Here is a 25,988-nt window from a genome sequence, read left to right as displayed (position 1 = left end):
TCAGAGACATCTGCTCTTTCACTTATCATCTATGGAAGATTATATCCATGTTATGTTTAAGCCTTCATATTATCTGAGGGAAAAAAATGGTTATTATCAAATGAGAGTTCAAAAATGGGAACCATGGTTCCATCTTGAATGTGAAACCTCGAGTGCCCTTGCATGGATATCTTTTCCTTCATTAGCTCCTAATTTTTTCGTAAAAGAATATTTGTTTACAATGGCTAAGGCAGTAGGAAAGCCATTACACATTGATATGGAAACAAAAAATAAATTAAGGCCTAGTTGCGCAAAAGTGAAGGTAGAGGTTGATTTATTAAAAGATTTCCCTAAGAGGATAAATATCGGTATGAAGAGGATTAGTACTGGTGAAATCATCTCAACTTGGATTGATATCAAGTATGACTACATGCCAAAGTACTGTAAATCATGTAGACTTCAGGGGTATAATGAGAAGGAGTGTTTTGTGCTTCATCCAAAATTGAAACCAGCTAAGGAGAGCAATGAAAAGAAGGCTGCTGAGACAAGTACTACTGGTGCTAACAATAAGCAAAAAGAGCAGATTAAAGTACCTCAAACGGTAAGTGCTTCTTTGAACACAAATCTGGTGATAAACAATGGGAAGAAGGCAAGTAATATTAAATTACCATCAAAGACTGTTGGGAACCATGGTGGAAAAAAGAATGATGAAGTGCAGATTAAGAAGGCTGAAAATGTGAATAAACAAGATGGTCATGCTATAGTGATTAATGTATAGGGGTTAGTCAAGGATAAGAGAAATTTCAATCAACCACAAACTGGAGATGGCAAGAAGGTTCATAATAGTGATGGTAATGTTGATGTCAATAACTCTTTTGCAGTCCTTGATGAGAAAAATGAGGAATTACACAAGCTTGAAGAGGAAGAGAAATTATGCAAAAGCAATTCTAGGAAGGAGGTAGCAAAAGATTCATCAAAACCTTGGGTGGAAAATCTTTTGGTAAATAAGCAAAGGGTAATGTAGCTGCAAAAAGGAAAGAAGTGATATTAGATGTTGTGCAGCAAAAACATCAAGATGTGTCAATGCATGAGACTGACTTAATCAGTGGGACAAAGGTTACTGAGGATATAGAGGAATCAAATAAAGCTGAAACAGAGATGATGGATCAATTAAAGGAGAATAATAATAATAATAATAATAATAATAATAATAATAATAATAATAATAATAATAATAATAATAATAATAATAATAATAATAATAATAATAATGCTACTCATGATGATACAAGTGATAAAGAATTTGCAATATGGAAGAGTCACCTGGAAAGTCTGAGAAATCAATAGAAGGTGATGAAACAAATGAAAGAAGGTCAAATATGAATAAGGAAGCATTGGTAGAAAAGGGTGAACATGATAAATGGAAAGAGAATAGTACAGAAGATGTTGCAGTGGGATCAACTATGGGAATTGAGGAGCAATCCTCAGAAACTATACCAAAAGACCATCTGGTAGATCAGATCAGGAGCTGTTGCAAACTCCAAGGGCTACAAAAGCTAGTTCTCTTCATGAACTTTTGAATAGAAATGATGAGCTTGAGGATGATTTTCTTGATGTTCAGATTGCACAAGTACCAAGAGAGGTTGATCTTTCTCCTATAAAGATAAGACAACAATACAAAAGCAAAAAGGGGCAAGAAAGAACCTCTTCCTCCACTCAGACTTTTACCAAAGAGGCACACACCCTCCAAACTCTTTCAATCATGATGAATAAGCTACTATTCTGGAATATCAGATTAGTTAACACTCAACAATAATTTGAGAGGTTAACTAATCTGAACAGAAGAAATAAATACAGTGTTATTGGTCCAATGGAACCTTTTAAAGATTCATCGGAAGTGGACAATTTCAGAAGAAAATTGGGTATGGAAACAGCATTAATATCTTTGGCAAGATTTGGATTTTCTTTTTTGAGGATATTCAAGGTTTAGTGGAGATTGATAGTGAACAACAGATGACTTTGAAACTATTTCATCAATTTCTGAACTATCACTTGGTCATAACTATTATATATGCCTCCTGTGATGTTACTGAAAGAAGGATTTTATGGGATTCTATTAACCAGGTTTCCAGTGAAGTTGATTTACCTTGGTTAGTAGTTGACTTTAATCATTGTCTTAGTAGTTATGGACTGCATGATCTTGGATATGTTGGTAGCATATATACATGGTGGAATGGAAGAGCTGAAGAAGCATGCATTTTCAAGAAATTGGATAGGATGGTTTGTAATGATAAACTTTTGGATTTGTCGCCCACTATGAAGGTGTCTCATCTTATCAAAAAGGGATCTGATCATTTTCCATTGGAACTAGAGTGCTCAACGGATGCTAATGTGATCATAAGGCCTTTTATGTTTTAAACTTCTGGGTGCAACATGAGAGTTTTCAAGAAGTTATCCGACAAAACTAGTGTGTAGATTTTGAAGGAAATCCTTTTGTTAAATTTCATCACAAGCTCAAAAAGATGAAAAATGCACTCAGAAATTAGAGCAGAAGTACATATGGTAATATTTTTCAGCAAAGAAGCAAAGCTTTAAGAGTTTTTTTTTTTTTGCCACTAGACCAACAACAAATTAAGCTACTAGATCCCTACAACTGAAAAAAAAAATTCAGCAGATACAATCACTTGAAGTGGTCATCCAAGTACATGAAGAACAGTTTGAAGCTTCTCCTATAGTGCAGAATAGAGAAAGACTACGTAGGGTGCAGGCTGACCTTAGTAGATTCCTGCACTTGAAGGAACAATTCTGGAGGGAAAAATCATGAATGGCATGGTTTAAGAATGGTGATAGAAATTCAAAGTTCTTCTATGCTTATGTAAATGGTAGAAGAAAGAAGCTCAGGGTGGACGACATTCAAGATGATGAAGGTAACTGGTTGACCACTCAAGAGGAAAATTCTCAAGAAGCAATCGGATTTTATGAGAGACAGTTTGAGGAGGATAGAATTCCTAGTAGGTTTGGCTTATTAAAGCACATTCCTTCTCTAGTCACAGCAGAACAGAATCAACACATAGACTACTAAATGAAGGAGAAGTCAAGGAAGCAGTGTTTGCTTTGAATGGTGAAAGTGCTTGTGGTCCTGATGGGTTCATAGGTTTGTTCTTTCAATCCTGTTGGGAGATAATCAAACAAGATATGGTTGATATGGTGAAGGCTTTCTTTGTTGGACAAGAACTTCTAAGATTTATCACTCATACAAATCTGGTTCTTATTTCTAAAAAAAGAGCAGGTTCAAACTTTCTTTGATATGAGGCCAATTGGTCTTAGCAATTTCATAAAGAAGATCCTCTCCAGGGTACTGCATGAAAGAATAGTGAAGTTGCTGCCAGGATTGATTTTTGTGAATCAGTTAGCTTTTGTAAAAGGAAGAAATATCATGGAAAATGTATTGCTTACTTAGGAAATTATCAGAGATATTAAGAAGAGAACCAAAATTGCTAATGTGGTGGTAAAGCTGGACATGACTAAGGCATATGATAAAGTTTCTTGGTTGTTCCTCACCAAAGTTCTCAGAAAATTTAGTTAGTTAGGTGCTCATTGATATGGTGTTCAGGTTACTTTCCAACAACTGGTACTCAGTCTTATTGAATGGGAAAGCATATGGTTTTTTAAAGTCTTCAAGGAGTGTTAAACAAGGTGACCCTTTGTCACCTACTTTTTTCATTTTGGATGTTGAGGCTTTATCAAGGGTGTTGAATGCATTATATGGAAAACCAAATTTTGTGGAGTTTGGTATGCCCAAATGGAGTCAAAGAATCAACCATCTATCATATGCATATGATGCAATTCTTTTTGTGTCTACTGACCAACATTCAGTGAAATTGATGATGAAAGTACTAGCTAGATATGAAAAGGCGTCAGGTCAGTTTGTGAACCTTAGTAAAAGTTCTTTCTATGTTCATGAAAAGGTGCAGAGTTATTTGGTTTCAAGGTTGAAGCAAATCACAAGAATTAGACAAGGCTCTTTTCCATTCACCTATCTTGGATGTCCAATCTTTTACAGTAGAAATAAAGTATCTCACTATGATGAACTTATAAAAAAAGAGTGCATGCATGTCAAGGAATACTATTGTCATATGGTGGAAGAGAAACCTTGATATCTCATGTGTTAAAAAGTGTGTCAATATATCTACTATCAGGAATGAATCCTCCAAAAGGTGTAATCAGACAGATGCATAGTATTTTTTCAAGATTTTTCTAGTCAAATTTTGGTGATAAGAAAGGTGCGCATTGGGTTAAACGGGACATACTTGGTCTGCCTAAAGATAAAGGGGGGTTAGGTTTCAGATCATTATTTGAGGTTTCAAACGCTCTCTTGTATAAATTATTGTGGAATCTCATAACAAAACCTTCATTGTGGAGTGCATTCATGATCAACAAATACTGTAAAAAGCTTCATCCTGTAATTGCACAAGCCAAAGGTGAATCAGCTATTTTGAGAAAATTAGTGTTAGTAAGGGAGCTGGTTGAGCACCAGATCGGGTGGCAAGTGAAAAAAGGTGACTCTAGTTTCTGGTTTGACAACTGGTCTAATCTTGGAGCATTATACCATGTACTACCTAAAGCTAGTGTGAGGAAGAAATAGAAGTGAATAAATTAGCCAATACAGAAGGATGGAATGCTCAAGTATTGAGACAGTATATACCAAAAGAATATGTGCAGGATGTGGTGGACAATATTCCTCTTCCTGAGTCAACAGAAAAGTTGGACAAAAGTTAGTTGTTGTTGGAGAAGAGTGGGAAATTTTCAGTTAAAAGTGCATGGGAATATGTCAGACATAGAGAGGTGAAGATGAATACATACAACCATCTATGGAGGAAACATCTTCCTTTCAAATTCTCATTCACACTTTGGAGAGCTTAGAAGTGCAGAATGGTTGTTGATGATATTTTGTGCAGAAGGGTTCAATACCATCAAAATGCTGGTGTTTTACTGAACCACAGTAGGAGATAGTATCACATCTCTTTCTAACCTCTCCTACAGCCTTAAAACTATGAAGAATGTTTTCTAATTTTATAGGTGTTCATCTGGTGGGATAACAAATTCCATACATGATATAAAGTTGGTGGAAAAAGGATTGCAGGCCCATTCTGAAGCCTATAGTTCGTGCAGTTCCTGAAATCATCATTTGGACATTATGGAAGAGAGGAAACACTATCAAACATGAGCATCGGGATTCAGGTATATCAGATAAATAGAACTTTATGGCAATTACTGCAAACTGTTTATCCAAGATTGAAATATATTCCATCTAACCTACCCTCAATGATTAAAAATTTAGAAGAGTTCAAGCCTAGAATGAGCTATCAATTCATCTATTAGAATCCACCCCCAGATGGTATGATCAAGTGCAACGTAGATAGTGCAAGCAAAGGAAATCCTAGGAGAAGTTCATATGGATATTGCTTAAGGAATGTTTCACGTGACTTGATATATGCAGAAGGGAAAGAGATTCATGAAACTACAAATATTGAAGCTGAAGCTGTGACAATTAAGGAGGCTCTATCACTATGTGGCAAACAATATTCATCAAGTTCTGATAGAAACTGACTCCATGGTGATGAAAAACATTATTGCAGGCAGACGGGCAGTTCCATGGCAACTGATTGTGATAGTTGAAGACATTAAACACCTGCTAAAACTGTGTGAGGTAAATTTCCAGCATGTGATGAGATAAGGAAACAGTTTAGCTGATTACATTACTAATCGGCTATTTAGTTAGGATCAGTGGAATACAGGCAATTCTCAGACTTGCCCTCATAAGGTAGAAGTGTCACGACCCAAACCCCGTGGGCCGCGACTGGTACCCTAACTGGGTACCCATACGTACCTACCCGATCGAATTCGAATCATACAGATTTTTTTTGTTTAAAACAGAAGTTACAGAAGTAGGCCGATACAACTACGGCACGCGCGCAAACATATATATATCTGGACATACAGAAACATACAGATAAGCCGCTAAGGCTAACATACAGACGAAACCCGTAACCCACACATCTATCTACAGGCCTCTACAGACATACAGAATCATATGACGGGACAGGGCCCCGCCGTACCCAGAATATCCATACATACAGAGTATACAGAAGACAGAAGATATATATACCAAAAGTATACGCTCCGGATCAAAGGAGCTCTTGAAACAGCAGAATTTGAACCCTACGCTGGCGGCGTATCACCTGGTGCGTCGGTACCTACGGGCATGTGGCGCAGCCCCCGAAGAACGGGGGTCAGTACGAAAAATGTACCGAGTATGTAAAGCAGAACATAACAGATATAAACATAGTCCGAACCGGAGTCACAGAAATATAACGAACAGAACCATAAATCAGACTGACGGACAGAGTCATGATCCAGACAGACATACAGAACCGTGTACCATACAAATAAACAGAATTATGGTTCGGACAGACAAACGGAATCATAATACAGACAGACGAGCAGAATCAGAATCCATACGGACATACAGACGTAGTCGTCTTTCAGACGGACAGACAGAAGTATGTCGGACAGAATTATGCATGCAGAGTAGTACAGAGTCATACAGAATCATACAGAGGCATGTGCTTATATAAATATAGATAGCACACGCATACATTTATACAGATCCCGGCCCTGTCTGGGGGCGCGGTAACAGAACCCGGCCCTCTTAGTACGGGATGCGGTGGACAGACAGAATCAGATCAGATCATATGCCATCCTGGCCGCCATCCCCATACACAAATCATAATGTCATACAGACATACAGATCCCGGCCCGTACGCCGAGGGACGCGGTGAACAATGCAGAGAAATATGCACGATAACAGAACCGGGCCCGGAACGCAGTGAAGGAATGCATTGAGACAGACACGAACCGATAAATGAGAAACTACTTACATACAGACTCAATCAAACTGAAGGGTGCCAAACGGCGAGTCAAAATCAGAGTATCCAGATAGTATGCATAGTACGCGCCTATATCCTACTTGGGAAGGCACGACAGATTATTAGCAGAATCCGATTCTCAGATGTTCAGAAATCATTTTGTAAGAATTGCATAAAAATAGTTGTATCATAATCAAAATAATAGTTCAATTGTTTTCTGAGAAAATCGGACAAAAGGGAAGTATTTAAAGTATTACAGAAGATATCGGGCCTTGTGGGCCCGCCTCGGACCAACTCGAGGCAACATATGTAAATTTTCGCTAATAGACCTTATGAGGTCATCCATAATCGTTTGGAAGTGTTCCGACTCCGTTTAGGGAGGTTTTGTACAAAAACTCACTTTAAAGGCAATTTGCAAGAAAATAGCTTCAAATGAATTGAAGGAATTGGAGCGGTTTTCCGTCTCGAATTCCGGGGAACGGAGTCGTACTTAAGGCTCGCGGCCGAGCCTATCACATCCAGAACATGCCTAGGAACATAGGGGAATGCTTCACATACCTCGATAGCGCCTTACGCTCGCTTGGCGTCAATCCCAATTTCGTCAAAAATCTAGAAATGGTCAAGTTTACCATTTGTTAGTTTCAAACTTTTCAATAATCCAACTTAACACATACTTGCCTACCGAAATTTCGGCAGCATTTCCTCTGTATATAAGACATCCCCGAGACTTAGCTCGGCTCAATTCATCAACACAACAACCCAGAATGACATCAAAACAACAATAGACATTAAAACATACACTATGGCATCACTAGCCATCTTTCGACATAACGAAACATCTTTCGTTTCAAACTTACATTTCCAAACCAAACTTATCATTTTCATATTCATCAACCATCAAATCATCACAACATACGTCGGAGGCATATCATACCATTTCCACACAATATACACAAGATATGCAAAACATACCAACTTTCCATTAAGCCACTACTTATCCAATTTTTCCTAACTTTCAACATACAAGTTAATTATACATTTCCATCTTCCAAATTCATCGACAATAATCATAATTTGCCTCTTCATACTTTCATTTCCATTTTTACATAAACCATAACAAAGTTGTATGTTTTCTTACAACAACTTAATAACCATTTTTCCATAACCACCCTTAACATACTAACAAGATTTAATTCACATTCCATGCATTAAAATGACATGCAACCTACTACATAAAATCAATTCATCAACCTTCCATGACTAACCATGCTCACGGCCACCCCCTTAAAATTCTTAACTTCCACTTTCATTTCTAATACCATTCCTACCATAATACACTAGATTCTAACATGAATTCAAGTCACCAAAACCATGCAACATAAGCATACTCACGGCCTAAACACAAGCACTTCCAACACACAAAATTTCCATACTTTTCTTTCATTTCCACACACTACAACATACATACATACATTTCATGGCATAAAAATGGTAAAATCCTTACCTTTTCTTCAAGTTTTCCACTTGCTACAAAGTTGTCCTCTTGCCAAACTAATTGTACCAAGTTGTAGAGGGCTTTGCACTTAGTAATATTCCCACAAAAATTTGATTTTTAAACCAAGGATTTGGCTCCCAAAATTTTTCTTTCTTTTCTTTTTCTCTCTTTCTCTTCCACCCGAAATGCTCTTCTCTTTTGTTCTTGTTTTCTTTTGATTTTTCTTGAACCTTCTTTGGATAAGTATGATCTTATAAGTCCACATGGAAATTAATTAATCCATGGCTTGGGTCAAAAGGTTGTGGCCGGTTGGGCCTCTCTTATTGGGCCTCATTTTATTAATTTTGTTGAGCCCAATTTGGTGGTTACATCTTGTAATTCATAAGGCAAGTTTCCAAAATTCCAATTTTTCCCTTGGCCACCTTTCGTAATTCCACACCATTGAATTCATGACCTACACATTCATACCAAGTAAGGTCCAATTGTGTCCTTATTCATCACAAGTCAATTTATCTTGAATTTTTCGAATAAGCGAAAAATGTCGGATGTAACATCCTCCCCCCCTTTAAAAACATTCATCCTCGAATGTTAAATTTACCTTATGGGGCGTCATACTACTTCGGGAGGGTCCTCTTTATAATTGTCCTTCGTGGACTTTCCGACATGGCTTCTTCACCCACATGAGAGGGTAATTCTTCTCGACACTGATTCAAATGCCTTCATGATTTACTTTCTCATATCCCGCGTAATCATCGAACCATGAGCTATATTCTTGTAACAGACAAACGTTTTCCAGACATCATAGTCCATATCATTTCTTGTTACACTCCTGAGCTCCCTACCACATTATCATAATCCCCCTTCATGCCAAACATTTCATACCAAACAGATTCAGAACTAGAACCGGACGCGTAGAAGCATATCGGACGGATTCGTAATTGGAGGCAGACGTACTAAACCATGGCGGACGGATTCGTAGTCAAAATCAGGGGTACGGAGGTATGTCAGATAGATTTGAGATCGGAGTCAGACGTACAAAGATGTATCATACAGAATCATGATCAAAGTCAGACAGACAGAAATGTATCAGATAGATTCGTAATCAAGATCAGACATACGGAGATGTATCAGACAGGCGTGCAATCGAAATCAGATGTACAGAGGCATATAAGACGGATTCATATCCGGAGTCAGACATACAGAGGTGTGTCAGACAGATTCGTAATCAGAGTTAATCGTACAGAGATATGTCAGACAGAAACGTATTCAGAATCAATCATACAGAAGTATGTCGACCAGAAACATATTCAGAATCGGATGTACAAAGATTTATCAGGTGGGAACATAATCGAGTTCAGAAGCATAGAGGCGTAATAGACAGAGCCATAGCAGAATCGGAAGTGCAGAAGTATAACAGATAGAATCTGAAGCCGAATCAGATCACTCTTAGTAAGGCTCCAGTGATTTATGGAAAATTCCCTTATTGGTAACCTGGTTAGCCAAGTTATCATACAAATCGTCTCGCGTGTCGCTTATCGACTCTTTCAAAGATTCCGCTTATTCGCATTTCTTATCTTTCGTCTTTCCTACCATCCATACTCATTTTCCTTTTCAGACATCGTCATACCAGACTGAGTTATAATGGGATAGGGGTTTTTTTTTCCTAGTCCTTGACAGCATCTGTGCCCTCACCCCAGCTTCGTTTCATGTATTCGGTTCAGTAAAACCTTTCGCCGATCACGATATTAGTTGTCGGGACTCGGCTTTCAATCCATATGGGTACCAGACGAAAATCATACATACGCACGTACACATACACATACACACATACACATATATTTACTACTATCTTACTGGCGGACGTCTCTGACTGTTATTCGAATTCGCTCAATTTCCCGAGCGGGGTTGTACCCTTTTCTTTTTGCCCATTTAATTCCGCGTCGGTCTGTGTGGCTTTTGTAAAGGCACTAATTACTCCACACATTCTCTTTTCCTTTAGATTACCCCAAACTTTTCATTTATATCCATCATACCTACACTTGTGCAAAACTTTGCATTACTTCCCAGGGGGTCACCCATCCCAGAATTGCGCTGCCTTGAGCACGCTTAACTCCAAAACTTTCATGCATTTCGACGCGTTAGGGGGCTGATATAATTTCGTCGATCGCCCCGCACGACCTTTGTCGCGTAATTTTAGAGCAAATCGGGGTCTTAGCAAATTTTCGAAAAATTTTTGTAGCGGGTCTCACCCCCGGCTAAGTCATACAATTACCATATTGCCTTTCTGAATCTTGGTACCTACCAAGTTAACATTTACCTTACTGTTTCTAATACCCAGAAGTATAAGATCACGTAATGCAACAAAATACAGACTTATCCATACATACATCTCTCAAAAAGAATCGCTGGCGTACCTGGGCGTGCGCTCGCAGACGCTCCTGGGTCCTGCCGGCCGGTTAAAGCAAACACGCGGTTCGAAGGACCGCTATAACCAGAAGCTGCACCACGTCCTCTGCCACGACCCGCTGGCGCTGGTGCTGGTGTCGGTGCTCCTCGCCCCGTGGGGCGCATGGCCGCCGAAGGAGAAGATGAGCCTGCAACGGACCCAGCAGGCCGGGCTGAACCTGAACTGCCCTTAAGCGGGCACTCTCTGACTCGATGGTCTGGGCTTCCACAAAAATAACAAGCGCCCGTAGCGCGATAACACTCCCCCGGGTGGGGTCTCCCACAGTAAGAACATGGGGGTATGGGTGGCCTCGACTGACCGGGACCTCTGCTCACCTGTGGGCCTGGGACTCTGGAGCTCTGTCCCGAGAACTGTGGGGGTGTACTGTAGGCTGGCTGGGACGAATACCTGTTACCCTGCCGCTGGGAAGGCTCACCCTGAAATCCCCCTGAATATCCAGCCGATCTGGCTCTCTTAGGTCGGCCCCTATCGTAACCCCTATCAGGCCGACGCTCCCTACGTCGGTCCTCCATGCCCTGGGCGTATGCCTGTACCCGGGCTACATGCATCCCTGGCTGAGAAGCCATGGCCAAGCAACCGTCAATCAGATAAGAGTCTAGTCCCATCACATACCTGTGCACCCTGTCGGCCATCTCGGCTACTATGGCGGGCGCATACCTAGCCAGTGAGTCAAACTCTAGGCTGTACTCGCGAACACTTCTACCATTCTGTCTCAGGTTTAAGAACCGATCAACCCTAGCTCTCCGTAGCTCTGGTGGTAGAAATTGGTCAAGAAAGGCCTTAGTAAACTCGGCCCATACCGCTGGGGAAGCATCGTCACCCCTGGAGAGCTGCCAAGACTCATACCAATTTGCCGCCACCTCATATAATCGATACGAAGCCAACTCCACAGACTCAGTCGGCGAAGCCTTAATCAATCGTAGTGTGCTCTCCATCTTTCTAATGAACTCCTGGGGGTCCTCCTCAGGTTTTGTCCCGGAGAATTCTGGAGGCTTACATGTCAAAAACTCCCGAGCCCTGGAGCTCTCATACCTGTCCGCACGACCACCCCCAAATCCATGCCTGCGAACCTGCTCTGTCATCAACGTGGTCAATAACTGAACCGCATCTCGCATGGCCCTACCCCCCGCCCCTGCCTGTGGAGCTGGAGGCTCGGGCACTGGAACCTCAGGAGCTTGCGGTGGAGCCGTCTCCCGATTAGCAGCTTCTGCTGCTCTGATATCTTCCGGCAAGGGGGGTGTAACCGATCCAGACGACGGGGGCACATCCTCAAATGCAGGCTGCACACTGGCCCTGGTAACCCTCGGGGCCCGGCTGGTCTCTCCTGCCTCTATCCTCGCCTTGCCCTTCTGGGCAGCTGTTGCCTTCTTCGGAGGCATCACTGAAATATAGCAGATCGTTAGGAGAGGATCATCCTACTAATACAGTTCTATCGCACGATCTAAGAATCCAAAGAAGGGTAACATCCTAAATGCCCTGTAGCTTCCTGTTTATAGATGTGGTGCACAACACATCGATAAACAAGACTCTACTAGACACGGCCTGTAGACATACCGAGGACTAACTGCTCTGATACCACTTTTGTCACCACCAAAACCCCGTGGGCCACGACTGGTACCCTAACTGGGTACCCATACGTACCTACCCGATCGAATTCGAATCATACAGATTTTTTTTTTGTTTAAAACAGAAGTTACAGAAGTAGGCCGATCCAACTACGGCACGCGCGCAAACATATATATATATCTGGACATACAGAAACATACAGATAAGCCGCTAAGGCTAACATACAGACGAAACCCGTAACCCACACATCTATCTACAGGCCTCTACAGACATACAGAATCATATGACGGGACAGGGCCCTGCCGTACCCAGAATATCCATACATACAGAGTATACAGAAGACAGAAGATATATATACCAAATGTATACGCTCCGGATCAAAGAAGCTCTTCAAATAGCAGAATTTGAACCCTACGCTGGCGGCGTATCACCTGGTGCGTCGGTACCTGCGGGCATGTGGCGCAGCCCCCGAAGAACGGGGGTCAGTACGAAAAATGTACCGAGTATGTAAAGCAGAACATAACAGATATAAACATAGTCCGAACCGGAGTCACAGAAATATAACGAACAGAACCATAAATCAGACTGACGGACAGAGTCATGATCCAGACAGACATACAAAACCGTGTACCATACAAATAAACAGAATTATGGTTCGGACAGACAAACGGAATCATAATACGGACAGACGAGCAGAATCAGAATCCATACGGACATACAGACGTAGTCGTCTTTCAGACGGACAGACAGAAGTATGTCGGACAGAATTATGCATGCAGAGTAGTACAGAGTCATACAGAATCATACAGAGGCATGTGCTTATATAAATATAGATAGCACACGCATACATTTATATAGATCCCGGCCCTGTCTGGGGGCGCGGTAACAGAACCCGGCCCTCTTAGTACGGGACGCGGTGGACAGACAGAATCAGATCAGATCATATGCCATCCTGGCCGCCATCCCCATACACAAATCATAATGTCATACAGACATACAGATCCCGGCTCGTACGCCGAGGGACGCGGTGAACAATGCAGAGAAATATGCACGATAACAGAACCTGGCCCGGGACGCAGTGAAGGAATGCATTGAGACAGACACGAACCGATAAATGAGAAACTACTTACATACAGACTCAACATACAGACTCAATCAAACTGAAGGGTGCCAAACGGCGAGGCAAAATCAGAGTATCCAGATAGTATGCATAGTACGCGCCTATATCCTACTTGGGAAGGCACGACAGATTATTAGCAGAATCAGATTCTCAGATGTTCAGAAATCATTTTGTAAGAATTGCATAAAAATAGTTGTATCATAATCAAAATAATAGTTCAATTGTTTTCTGAGAAAATCGGACAAAAGGGAAGTATTTAAAGTATTACAGAAGATATCGGGCCTTGTGGGCCCGCCTCGGACCAACTCGAGGCAACATATGTAAATTATCGCTAATAGACCTTATGAGGTCATCCATAATCGTTTGGAAGTGTTCCGACTCCGTTTAGGGAGGTTTTGTACAAAAACTCACTTTAAAGGCAATTTGCAAGAAAATAGCTTCAAATGAATTGAAGGAATTGGAGCGGTTTTCCGTCTCGAATTTCGGGGAACGGAGTCGTACTTAAGGCTCGCGGCCGAGCCTATCACATCCAGAACATGCCTAGGAACATAGGGGAATGCTTCACATACCTCGATAGCGCCTTACGCTCGCTTGGCGTCAATCCCAATTTCGTCAAAAATCTAGAAATGGTCAAGTTTACCATTTGTTAGTTTCAAACTTTTCAATAATCCAACTTAACACATACTTGCCTACCGAAATTTCGGCAGCATTTCCTCTGTATATAAGACATCCCCGAGACTTAGCTCGGCTCAATTCATCAACACAACAACCCAGAATGACATCAAAACAACAATAGACATTAAAACATACACTATGGCATCACTAGCCATCTTTCGACATAACGAAACATCTTTCGTTTCAAACTTACATTTCCAAACCAAACTTATCATTTTCATATTCATCAACCATCAAATCATCACAACATACGTCGGAGGCATATCATACCATTTCCACACAATATACACAAGATATGCAAAACATACCAACTTTCCATTAAGCCACTACTTATCCAATTTTTCCTAACTTTCAACATACAAGTTAATTATACATTTCCATCTTCCAAATTCATCGACAATAATCATAATTTGCCTCTTGATACTTTCATTTCCATTTTTACATAAACCATAACAAAGTTGTATGTTTTCTTACAACAACTTAATAACCATTTTTCCATAACCACCCTTAACATACTAACAAGATTTAATTCACATTCCATGCATTAAAATGACATGCAACCTACTACATAAAATCAATTCATCAACCTTCCATGACTAACCATGCTCACGGCCACCCCCTTAAAATTCTTAACTTCCACTTTCATTTCTAATACCATTCCTACCATAATACACTAGATTCTAACATGAATTCAAGTCACCAAAACCATGCAACATAAGCATACTCACGGCCCAAACACAAGCACTTCCAACACACAAAATTTCCATACTTTTCTTTCATTTCCACACACTACAACATACATACATACATTTCATGGCATAAAAATGGTAAAATCCTTACCTTTTCTTCAAGTTTTCCACTTGCTACAAAGTTGTCCTCTTGCCAAACTAATTGTACCAAGTTGTAGAGGGCTTTGCACTTAGTAATATTCCCACAAAAATTTGATTTTTAAACCAAGGATTTGGCTCCCAAAATTTTTCTTTCTTTTCTTTTTCTCTCTTTCTCTTCCACCCGAAATGCTCTTCTCTTTTGTTCTTGTTTTCTTTTGATTTTTCTTGAACCTTCTTTGGATAAGTATGATCTTATAAGTCCACATGGAAATTAATTAATCCATGGCTTGGGTCAAAAGGTTGTGGCCGGTTGGGCCTCTCTTATTGGGCCTCATTTTATTAATTTTGTTGAGCCCAATTTGGTGGTTACATCTTGTAATTCATAAGGCAAGTTTCCAAAATTCCAATTTTGCCCTTGGCCACCTTTCGTAATTCCACACCATTGAATTCATGACCTACACATTCATACCAAGTAAGGTCCAATTGTGTCCTTATTCATCACAAGTCAATTTATCTTGAATTTTTCGAATAAGCGAAAAATGTCGGATGTAACAAGAAGCCTGCTGAGCTTGGATAACCATCAGTATCCAAATATCAAAAATAGAACTTTGAAGATAAGATGTTGATGATCACAAAGACAACAATTTGTGCATGGTTCCTATTTATACTATTAGAACATCAGCAAACTACAGCTTGGATAGAATTGCTGCATCATGGAAGTAAAGATGCAGGCATATGACAATTTCCAGTTACAATGCTACAACAGTTTTTAGCTAGTTGCATTCTTGAGCACTATGATTTTACTTTCTTGTTATTTTTGCTCTTTCTTTATTTTTGCCTTTTTTGGATTTTTCTGTACATCTCTTTGATTATTAATAAACACATCAATAGTCATGTCCTATTGATATATTTGATTTTTTTTTTTAAAAAAAAAAAGATGGCTTTTGAGGTCTATTTCATTATTTGAGTTTTAGTCATTCTAAATGATATTTGTTGGTGGATTTGACTAATCTAAGCATGGAATTTAATGAATTAGTGACTAATAGGCTTGAATCTTCCATTTATGTTGACGAATTGAAGGTTTGCAAATTAAGGTTTATACCCAAATTGGGGGTTTTGACTTGGATGATGAAATTGGCATATTATTGAGTTAATCTAGCAATTTAAAAGTAGAATTGAACTTCTATAACATTGGGTTACCAATTTCACCCTTAAAATACCATTTTTGATTCAAACGATAGTGTAGCAATATGGGTATTGTTCTTCCTTATTTCTAACTTGGAATTCGATTATGGATAGAATTTGAGTACTTGGAGGTTCTCCGAAAAGGAAAGGCAAAAGTATGATTGTTCGTGGCTCCCGCTCGGCTACTGGGTACGTTACCACTTACCTTATGGTTAGACTTCAGTTAGCGAAGCATATGTAGAGTTAGTTATTGTTGGAGAAAGCATGTTACGCCTTCGGGTATGAAGCTGGGATGGACTACCTAGGTTGGCATTATTGTTTTATTATAGCTTGTTGCCTTATTGTGATCAATTGGCTTGTCGCCACGATAATATCAGACTTAATGCTTAGTTGCCTTGTCATGGTTGTGAAACTGTATCTCTCATTTATTGGGTATTATCTGATATAGAGGAAGGATTTGACTTGTTCTTGATATTATGGTGTGTGTCCACGTGTGCCACAATTGATATTGATATATTCTTATTAGAACTGGTATATTCTTACTGTCATTAATATCATTCATGCATTCATACTCATATATTTACATCGGGTTGCACATCGCAACACACACACACACACACACACACACAGATATATATATCTATATATATATATATATATATATATATATATATATATATATATATATATATTTGGATCGGGTTGCATGCCGCAATATATATTTGGATCGGGTTGCATGCCGCAATATATATTTAGATCGGGTTACACATTCCACAACATATATTGGATCGGGTTGATCGCTATAGCAGGTACATGGCCTTCACGGGTCCCCCATGGGACGTGACTGTTGAGGCGTGGAGGTATTCCGCCCAGGGCATATGTGTACGGAGATTACATTGGCCATTGAATATCATTACATTGCATATGCATTCATCATAATCATCTCATTTTACATCTATTGATCGTTGGTTGTACTTGTGGTTGCGGTCATTCTGAGGAATTATGGGAAACATGGCAGACTTGGGTTTAGTTGCTTCACCATAGGCTATGATTTGGTTGTTTGATCTTTCTGTACTTGAGTTGCTTTTCTTAGACTATGTTGTGTTTATACTTGATTGTGAGCATGTTTATCTTTCAGTCTCTTACTTTGCATATGTTAGCTAACTGTTGTCGGCCTATGATACCTACCAGTACACAATGAATGTACTAATACTACCTTGCTAAATTCATTTATGAGTGCAGAGTACGTGACAGGTTCCACATCCTATTCTCGTGTAGGGTGAGCACATGGATGGATCAACATCCCGAATGACTCTTCATTTATTAGTTGTCTTATTTGTTATTTCGAGATAGTATTTCACTTATTCAGACTTATGTATTTCTTATTCAGACTTGTAGTAACGTATTAGTGGCTCTTGTACTGCCATAGGTCAGATTCCTTGAGACTGTATGTATTATTTCTGCACTTATCTACTTATGTTTATTTATATCTACGTTTCAGACTTATAATTTTGTTGTCTTAATTTATTTATTGTGGTTGAATGAATAATTTGAGAAAGGGTTCGCCTACCAAGGTGGGAAATGGTAGGTGCCCGCACGACTTATGATTTTGGGTCATGACAAGTTGATATCAGAGCCTTAGGTTACCCAGTCTATAAGTACAAGAGCATGTCTAGTAGAGTCTTGCGGATTGATACTATAAGCTCCATACTTATGTGCAAGATACTATGGGACATTTAGAAAACTTCAAATTCTTTCATTCTTTCATGCTACATTATTCAAATTGGTATCTAGAATGTTCAAATTAGTATCTGATTCATTTTTATTCTCTCACATATGGTGAGAACTCGAGCTACGATCATGACGGATGAGGTGCCTGAGCCTGTCGCTGGGGCTGGCACGAGAGAACGAGGATAGGCTAGAGATCACGGCCAAGTTGGAGGTTGTGGTGCTTCACCGTCCTGGGGTAGGGCACCTGAGGCTGGACAGAGGCTCGCTCGCTCAGCTTCTTATAAGCATCAACTAGAGCGCCAGCTCGCGAGAGAGCAAGAAATTAGAGGAGGTATGGGGACAGCCCAGACTCACCTCAAGGTTATGTCCGATCCAGAATTCCAGGACACTATGGCCTTATCCTTCTGCATCTCGATACCCACCATGACGTGGGTGGTTCCACTACTCCAGGTGGTTCATAGACCAGAGTAGGAGTACGAACTCTTGAGTAGGGACAGACACCAGGGATAATGCCTCCTGCTACCATGGCCCCATGCATTGATGGTATATCAGCCCCTGAGGGTGCTCCTAGGCTAGTAGCAGGCTACGTCATGACACTTGGGGATGAGGAGCTTATTAGTAGATTTTTAAAGTTGGAGCCGGACAGATTCTTTGGTACGCCTAGTGAGGATGCGTACGACTTCATTATGGAGATTAATGAGAGGCTCTAAAAGATAGGTATTGTGGAGTCGCATTATGTGGATTATGTGTCTTTCCAGCTTCGTGGGGATGCAAAGACGTGGTGGAGGTATTTTATTGAGGGCAGATCTTTTGGTTCACCTCCATTCACCTGGGCACAGTTTCACGAGGCTTTTTTGGAGAATTATGTGCCGCGTACTTTGAGGGCTCAGTGCAGGGATGAGTTCCTTCATTTATAGGAAAGAGATATGTTAGTGGTAGAGTATGAGGCCCGGTTCCTATTTTTGGCTCGATATGCGACACAATTGATTTCGGCAGAGGCAGAGAGGCTTCATAGGTTTGTAGGTGGACTTGTGCTTCCACTTCATATTGCTTGTCTTAAGCTTGTAGCCTTGGGGTCTTCCTTTCAGGCAGTAGTGGATCATACCGTGAGTGTCGAGTCGGCCAAGGCTTTATCTTTTGGAGTGTTTAGTGAAAGAGGCCTCGTCAGCATAGTCGATACAGTGGTTCCAGTTATAGGGGCAAGGGTTAGTCTTCTAATACCTACTAGTGATCCCCCAGCTATCCTGTTTAATCTACATTGCAGGCATCTTCTGGTGGCCCTTCTAGACAGAGTGGTTATGGGGTCGGGCGGTCTCATGGAGGTTTTTTCTCTCGACCAGCCTATCGAGTGGTCTATCGATTCTTTAGCCTCTGTGTATCAGTCTCCAACCCCCAGATCTTATTATAGATCTGGTGATCCGGTCACATCATAAGAGATTGCACCCGACCTAGACAGAGTAGGATTCAGCAGGGTTTCCAATTTCAGACCCCAAGGACTCTGGCATCTTCTAGTAGCCGGGGTGGGTCTTCAATGAGAGGTGATGCTCAGTCAGGCTGTCGTGGTTCGCATTCATCCAGGGGTGGACATCAATCCGATAGGGGGTGGTTCTCATGCCTCCGAGAGAGGAGTGCAGTCTAGCCAGAGTGGCCATGGTGGTGCTCATTGCATATGTTTTCCCGATAGGACTGAGGCAGAGGCATCCGATGCTGTGATCTCAGGTACCATTTTTGTTCCTTCAGTCTTATTTGATCCCGGTTCTACTTTTTCAAATGTGTCTACTTATTATTTTGTTGGTTGGAATTTGACTTATGACTGTCTTGATGTACCTAGTCACCTTAGCCATGCCTGGGATTCCTAGACTTCAGTGGAGGGGTACTTCGAGTCCCGCTTCGAAGAAAATTATTTCCTATCTCCGCTTGAAGAAATTAGTTGACAAGGGGTGTTTGGCCTACTTGGCCCACATTTGTGATACTAGTGTTGATTCTCCGCCCATTGAGTCTGCGCCTATTGTATGCGCGTTCATGGAGATATTCCCTTCTGATTTTCCAGGTATGCCACCCGACCGCGACACTGACCTGTGCATCAATTTAGAGTCGAGCACTCGCCCTATTTTCATTTTGCCATATAGGATGGCACCTGCTAAGCCGAGAGAGTTAAAGGAGCAAATGCAGGGATCTTCTCAGTAAGGGATTCATTAGTCCATGCGTCTCGTGTTATTTGTTAAGAAAAAAGACGGGATGATGAGGATATGCATGGATTACCGTCAGTTGAACAAGGTCACTGTTCGTAATAAGTATCCTATTCCACCCATTGATGACTTGTTCGACCAGATTCAGGGTGCTATTGTGTTTTCGAATATTGATTTGAAGTCAAACTATCACCAGCTAAAGATTCAGGCCGAGGATATCCCAAAGATGGCCTTTAGGACTCGTTATGGTAATTACAAGTTCCTTGTTATGTCTTTTAGGCATACGAACGCCCGGGAAACTTTCATGGACTTAATGAATTGCATTATTAAGCCATATTTGGATTCCATTGTCATAGTCGTCATCGATGATATCTTGGTGTATTCAAAGAGTAGAGAGGAACATGAGTGTCATTTGAGGATTTTCCTTAGGTTATTGAGAAAGAAAGATATTTATGCCAAGTCTTCAAAATGTAAGTTCTAGCTTTATTCAGTGGCATTCTTAGGCCACGTGGTGTCAAAGGACGGAACCACGGTTGATCCCAAGAAGATTGAGGTCGTTAGGGATTAGGCGAGGCCCACTACAGTGATCGAGATTCGAAGCTTCGAGGGTTTTGCTAGTTACTACCATCGGTTCGTGAAAAGGTTTGCTTATATTGCTTCTCAGCTGACCAAATTGACTCAAAAGAAGGTTCCTTTCCAGTTCTCTGATATTTGCAAAGAGAGCTTCCAAAAGCTCAAGTCTTTATTGACCACAACCTCTATTCTAGCATTAGCCAAGGAGGGCAAGGATTTCTTAGTTTATTGTGATGCGTCCCATGTTGGTTTATGTGCCATGTTGATAAAAGAGGGCAAGGTCATTACCTATGCTTCAATTGAATATCCATGAGAAGAACTACCTTACTCATGATATGGAGTTGGCAACGGCAGTCTTCGCTTTGAAAATTTGGAGGCACTATCCATATGGGGTCCATTGTTAGGTATTTACCGATCACCGCAGCCTTCAGCATGTGTTCAGTCGGATAGATCTCAATTCTAGGCAACATAGGTTGATAAAGCCATTGAAGGATTATGATATCACTATTCTTTACTATCGGGGTAAAGCTAATATGGTAGTTGATGCCTTGAGCCGAAAGGCAGTGAGTATGGGTAGTTTAGCTTGGTTGATTACTTCGGAGTGTCCTTTAGCATGGAGGTTCAGAATCTAGCTAACAATCTTGTCCGTCTTGATATTTCAAATCCGAGCAGAGTTTTAACATGTGTTGATGTGAGGTCGTCTCTCGCAGTTTGATGATGCTAAATTATGTAATATTCATGATAAGGTTTGGAGAGGTGAGGCCAAGGAGGCCGTGCTTGATGATGAGGGGATTCTAAGGATCAAGGGATATGTGTACGTTCCTCGTTTGGGTGGTCTGATTCAATTGATATTAGAGGAGGCGCATAGCTCCAGGTATTCTATTCATCCAGGGGTAACTAAGATGTATCGTGATTTGAGACAGCATTATTAGTGGGGTCGGATGAAGAGAGTTATTGCAAATATTATTGCACAGTGTGAGAATTTCCAGCAAGTCAAGTATGAGCACCAGAGACCTGGTGGTGTGCTTCAGAGAATGCCCATTCCCGAGTGAAAATGGGAGAGGATTTCCATAGATTTTGTTGTGGGTCTTCCAAAAATCCTATTGTAGAACTTGCGCTGGAACATGTTCGCGAACCTGTTTCATCCACCTTGTTTGTTTGCCTCTAAATCTCTGCATTGTCTGAGATGGAACATGTTCATGAACCCATTTCATCATCCCCTTCTTGTTCATTCCTACAACTCTATCTTGAGCCTCTATTTGTGATGTATGATGGAACATATTGACAGACCTGTTGCATGCATCATTGTTCTTCACTCTATGTTTGTATTTCTTCACTTAGATTTATTCATTGCTTGAATAAATCATGTCTTCAGCCTTGTCTCACTCTGTGACTCTGATTATGTTCTTGCTCTGTGCTAGAACATGTTTGCAAACCTGATTCATATGCTTTGTCTGCAACTTTCTTTATTCAAACAAAATAGATTCGAGTCATCTTTACCGTTTCTACTTCATGATCTCTTCTCTTCTGATTCATTCATCAACTGCACCTTAAGTCTCTTTGTGATAGAACATGTTACGTGCGTACTCTATTCTTTAATGAACTGCTATGGGACTGAGTTATTTTCATCTCCGTTGCTATGTATCTGTCTTTGTAACAGAACATATATATGGATGGGCTCATTCTCTCGCTAATCTAATCATTGCACCCGTCATTGCATTGACACACATATGTTGATCATCTGTGTTCATGTATCTGCATTTGTCCCTGCTACTTCTTAGCAATGGAACATGTCTATGGACCTGTTCTAACTATCTTGTGCTTGCATATCATTGTGTTTAGAACATCTTCTGAACCTCAACCCTCTGCCTAGCTTTGTTCAAATACTTTGTATAGACCATGTTTCTAGACCCGATTTCTTTGCATTGCAGGTTTACTTCGTTAATCATCAAAACTTCACACACGGCGATATGCCAACAGAAAGACTTGGGTAAGTTAAAATATTTTATGGGAATTGAATTTGCTAGATCAAAACAAGGGATTTGGAATGCAACAAAGGAAGAATACATTGGTGTCACACCCCAAAACCCACCCTAGACGTGACCGGCATCCGACGTCATGAACAACATCGGAAGAACCTAACGACACAGTAATAACACTTGAACCCGCCAGGTTCAATATTCGCCTCCAACAGTTTATAAAGTAAATGTAACAAATCATGAACATATGAATTAAATCAGCGGAAGTCTTTAAATAATTCAACCAAAACATGATAGTGTGCCCGAAAAAGTTAACCAACAACTCTTCCTCTACCCACATTCGAATGTATACTAAGGAGCTTCTAAGAATAAGGAATAAATGTCTAACTCATCGGGACGCAGCCCGGAAACTAAGATAAATAAATGGAATTAAATAAATAAGGTGTCCCACAAATGAATGTGTGGGCTCACTAAATCAGCAGCAACCGCAAGTCCTTCCTAAACGCCCGGAGTATCAAGAACCTGCTCTTCACCGTTACCTAACATACCATCAAAAACAACAATGGTATGCCTGAGTACTTCGTACTCAATGAATGCCTCGGGGACAACAAGTAATATGAAAATAAGGTACAATAATACATAAAGAAGTTAGTTCTGAAAATCGTATGAAATCAGTGTAAAAACAGTTATTCAACTCGTGTATCTCAATAAGCATTATCAAAACCGATTAGGAAGCCTCTTGTCAATTACAACTTTCAAATATGCATTTTATAATTGATCAAGATTGTCAACAACAGTGCCATGAAAGAATAAGAATATCACACATGCCAATACAAGCCCAAGAATCAAGCACATCGAAGGGGTGACCGTAGAGGTTTCCTTGTCATAGCGCACCACACCGGAATATGGAATTCTCGGTGGCTATCCTTCCTCCCGAATAGCTAGGCATTAACCCCACTCCGGGTAGCGAACCCGGTAGTGGCCACTCTTCCTCCCGAATGGCTAGGAAATTACCACACTAGGATCCATAGTGGCTACCCTTCCTCCCGAGTAGCTAGGCCAAACACAACAATAAAGTTCATAGCATAGAAGCCGATTCACAATTTGTCTCAAAGTAGCCACACCATCAATTAGCATTAAAGTTCATTATTCCATATCGTAAAGATAAACCATTTCAAAGAATGACTTGAAAATGTTTACACTTCTTTAACCAAGATTTCAATGCCATAGTTCAATATGAAAACATCATTACCAACCCTTAGCCATCATTATTGATCATCTCTTATAGAGGAAAAACATTTATAACTTATATATGTACGTACAGCATGATACAAACTAGTTTTAATGTGGGCTTGTCCCCTCACACACATTAACCATAATTAAAGCAAGAAATAGAGTTTCAATTCGTGAAAAGCTAATCTTTTTATTCAATGAACAACCTTAAAAGAGACATAAAAATCACAACCGAGGAGTTCATAAAAACCGACCGAAAGAGTATATTCAAAAGAGACATACCTTAATTCCCGCTCAAGCGTACTTTCCACAATCCAAGAATTATTCTACAATATTTTTAGATAGGAAAGGTCAGAACTCTAACCTATTTCTACCCATAAACCCTTCTTACTAACAAAAGCTAGGGTTTTCATGATTAGAACACTTCATGAATAAATCATGGATTCTAATCTCATAGGACAACCTACACTAGTCTAAACCCTTTCAATAACATCAAAAAAGTCAAGGATCATACCTTATTGAAGGAATATTAACTTCTCCCAACGTCCCTTTCTTCTTCTCTTTCCAGGGTTTCAAGAATCTAGGGTTTGTGAAAGATGAATTAGTATTAATTTGATGTTAGATTGATGTTAAAATGATGGGAATTGATCAATAACATACCTTATATGTTTTAGGGTTGTTTCCTCTCAGGAAGTCGGCCAAAACGAAGTGCGAATGAATATAACGAAGTTAGGCCTTTATAAAATTCAGAAAATATTATTTCAGGCGTAAAATGGACCGGTGCGTCACCTAGGGCGTCGCCCAGGGCAGCACCCACAGTGTATCCATTTCGACGGCGTCAAAATTTTGAGTTTGCTGGAAATTTGGCCTGGGCACCGCCTAGGGCGCCGCGCACGCCTAATTTTCGCACTGCACAAATGATGCTCAGTAAAATAGGCATAACTCCTAGCACAGAGCTCTGTTGGAGCTGGAAAACCTACCGCTGGAAAGGTATTTTAAAGATCTACAACTTTCATTAAGGAAGTTTTCCCAATTTCCTAACCTATTTGCACGAAAATGGCTTATAAATCAGACTTACTGAAATTTAGATGAGCTTGAGAACTTTTACGAACTTCACTATTTGGTATTGATCTTAAATCAACTATTTCCAGCCAAACTCATATTGATAGGACTTCACATGCCTAAAATGTCACATTACTTCTCATTTAATATATTCACACCTGACTTAAATTTACGGAGTGTTACAATTGGAGCTTATTTCAAAGACACGATTGAGTCCTGCAAAACCTACAATAACTCCTATTGATACTAACAGCAAACTGACCGCTACAAAAAAATGATGAATTTGTGAAAACCACATAAGTTGTCTGTGATCCTGCAGCATAGCAAGGAGTCTATTAGAGACTAATTGGAAAACTACTATATTTGATAATGACAAGGCCAGACATTTCATTTGGGGCCCAAACACTGAGTCAATTACTTCAACAGCCCAAAAAGACACATATGTAAGCAGCTTTGAGGATTGTAAGATCTATAAAAATCAACCTGGTCAGGGTATTCTATATTTAGCAACAAGAAGAAAAACCATCACTGCATTTTGTGATGCAGATTGGGCATCTTACCCTCATTCTAGAAGGTCTGTCATAGGTTATTTATTGATGTTAGGTGATTCACTAGTGACTTGGAAATCAAAGAAATAATCAACTGTTTCTACAAGCTCAACTGAAGCTGGGTACAGGAGCTTGGCAACCACATTTAGAGAAATCAATTGGTTACTAGGTCTGATGAAAGATTTGAGAGTTGAAGTTCTGAAGCCTGTAGAAGTGTTTACTGATAATAAAGCAACAATGCAACTAGCAGCTAATCATGTTCTCATTGAAAGAATTAAGAACATTGAGATTGATTGTCATTTTATAAGGGAAAAAATCACTCAAGGCCTAGTGGTTACGAAGTACATTCCAACACAAGAACAACCAGCTGATCTCTTAACTAAGGGGCTTACCAAAGTTTAGCATCACCAACTCAGTTCCAAACAAG

General features: G+C 40.3%; 1 protein-coding gene across 1 annotated transcript; it reads left to right on the top strand.

Annotated features, from left to right (window-relative positions):
- Positions 1 to 2,803: 2,803 nt before the first annotated feature.
- LOC132613175 (uncharacterized) lies at positions 2,804 to 4,136 on the top strand. The gene is made up of 4 exons (XM_060327223.1): positions 2,804 to 2,990; positions 3,068 to 3,186; positions 3,269 to 3,387; positions 3,593 to 4,136. The coding sequence occupies exons 1-4, from the start codon at positions 2,804 to 2,806 to the stop codon at positions 4,134 to 4,136; spliced, it is 969 nt and encodes a 322-aa protein (XP_060183206.1).
- Positions 4,137 to 25,988: the final 21,852 nt, after the last annotated feature.

The sequence above is a fragment of the Lycium barbarum genome, chromosome 10 (assembly GCF_019175385.1).
Source record: "Lycium barbarum isolate Lr01 chromosome 10, ASM1917538v2, whole genome shotgun sequence".
Classification (NCBI taxonomy): domain Eukaryota; kingdom Viridiplantae; phylum Streptophyta; class Magnoliopsida; order Solanales; family Solanaceae; genus Lycium; species Lycium barbarum.
Note: the sequence above shows the minus strand (reverse complement) of the source record. Positions and strands in the feature narration are given on the sequence as shown.

Bases quoted from the DNA above. Each gene is read 5' to 3' on its own strand.
- LOC132613175 (XM_060327223.1), top strand. From the start codon at position 2,804: ATGGCATGGTTTAAGAATGGTGATAGAAATTCAAAGTTCTTCTATGCT. The intron at 2,991-3,067 runs GTAGGTTTGGCT...TACTAAATGAAG, and splicing joins TGAGGAGGATAGAATTCCTA to GAGAAGTCAAGGAAGCAGTG. The intron at 3,388-3,592 runs GTTAGCTTTTGT...TATGGTGTTCAG, and splicing joins GGATTGATTTTTGTGAATCA to GTTACTTTCCAACAACTGGT.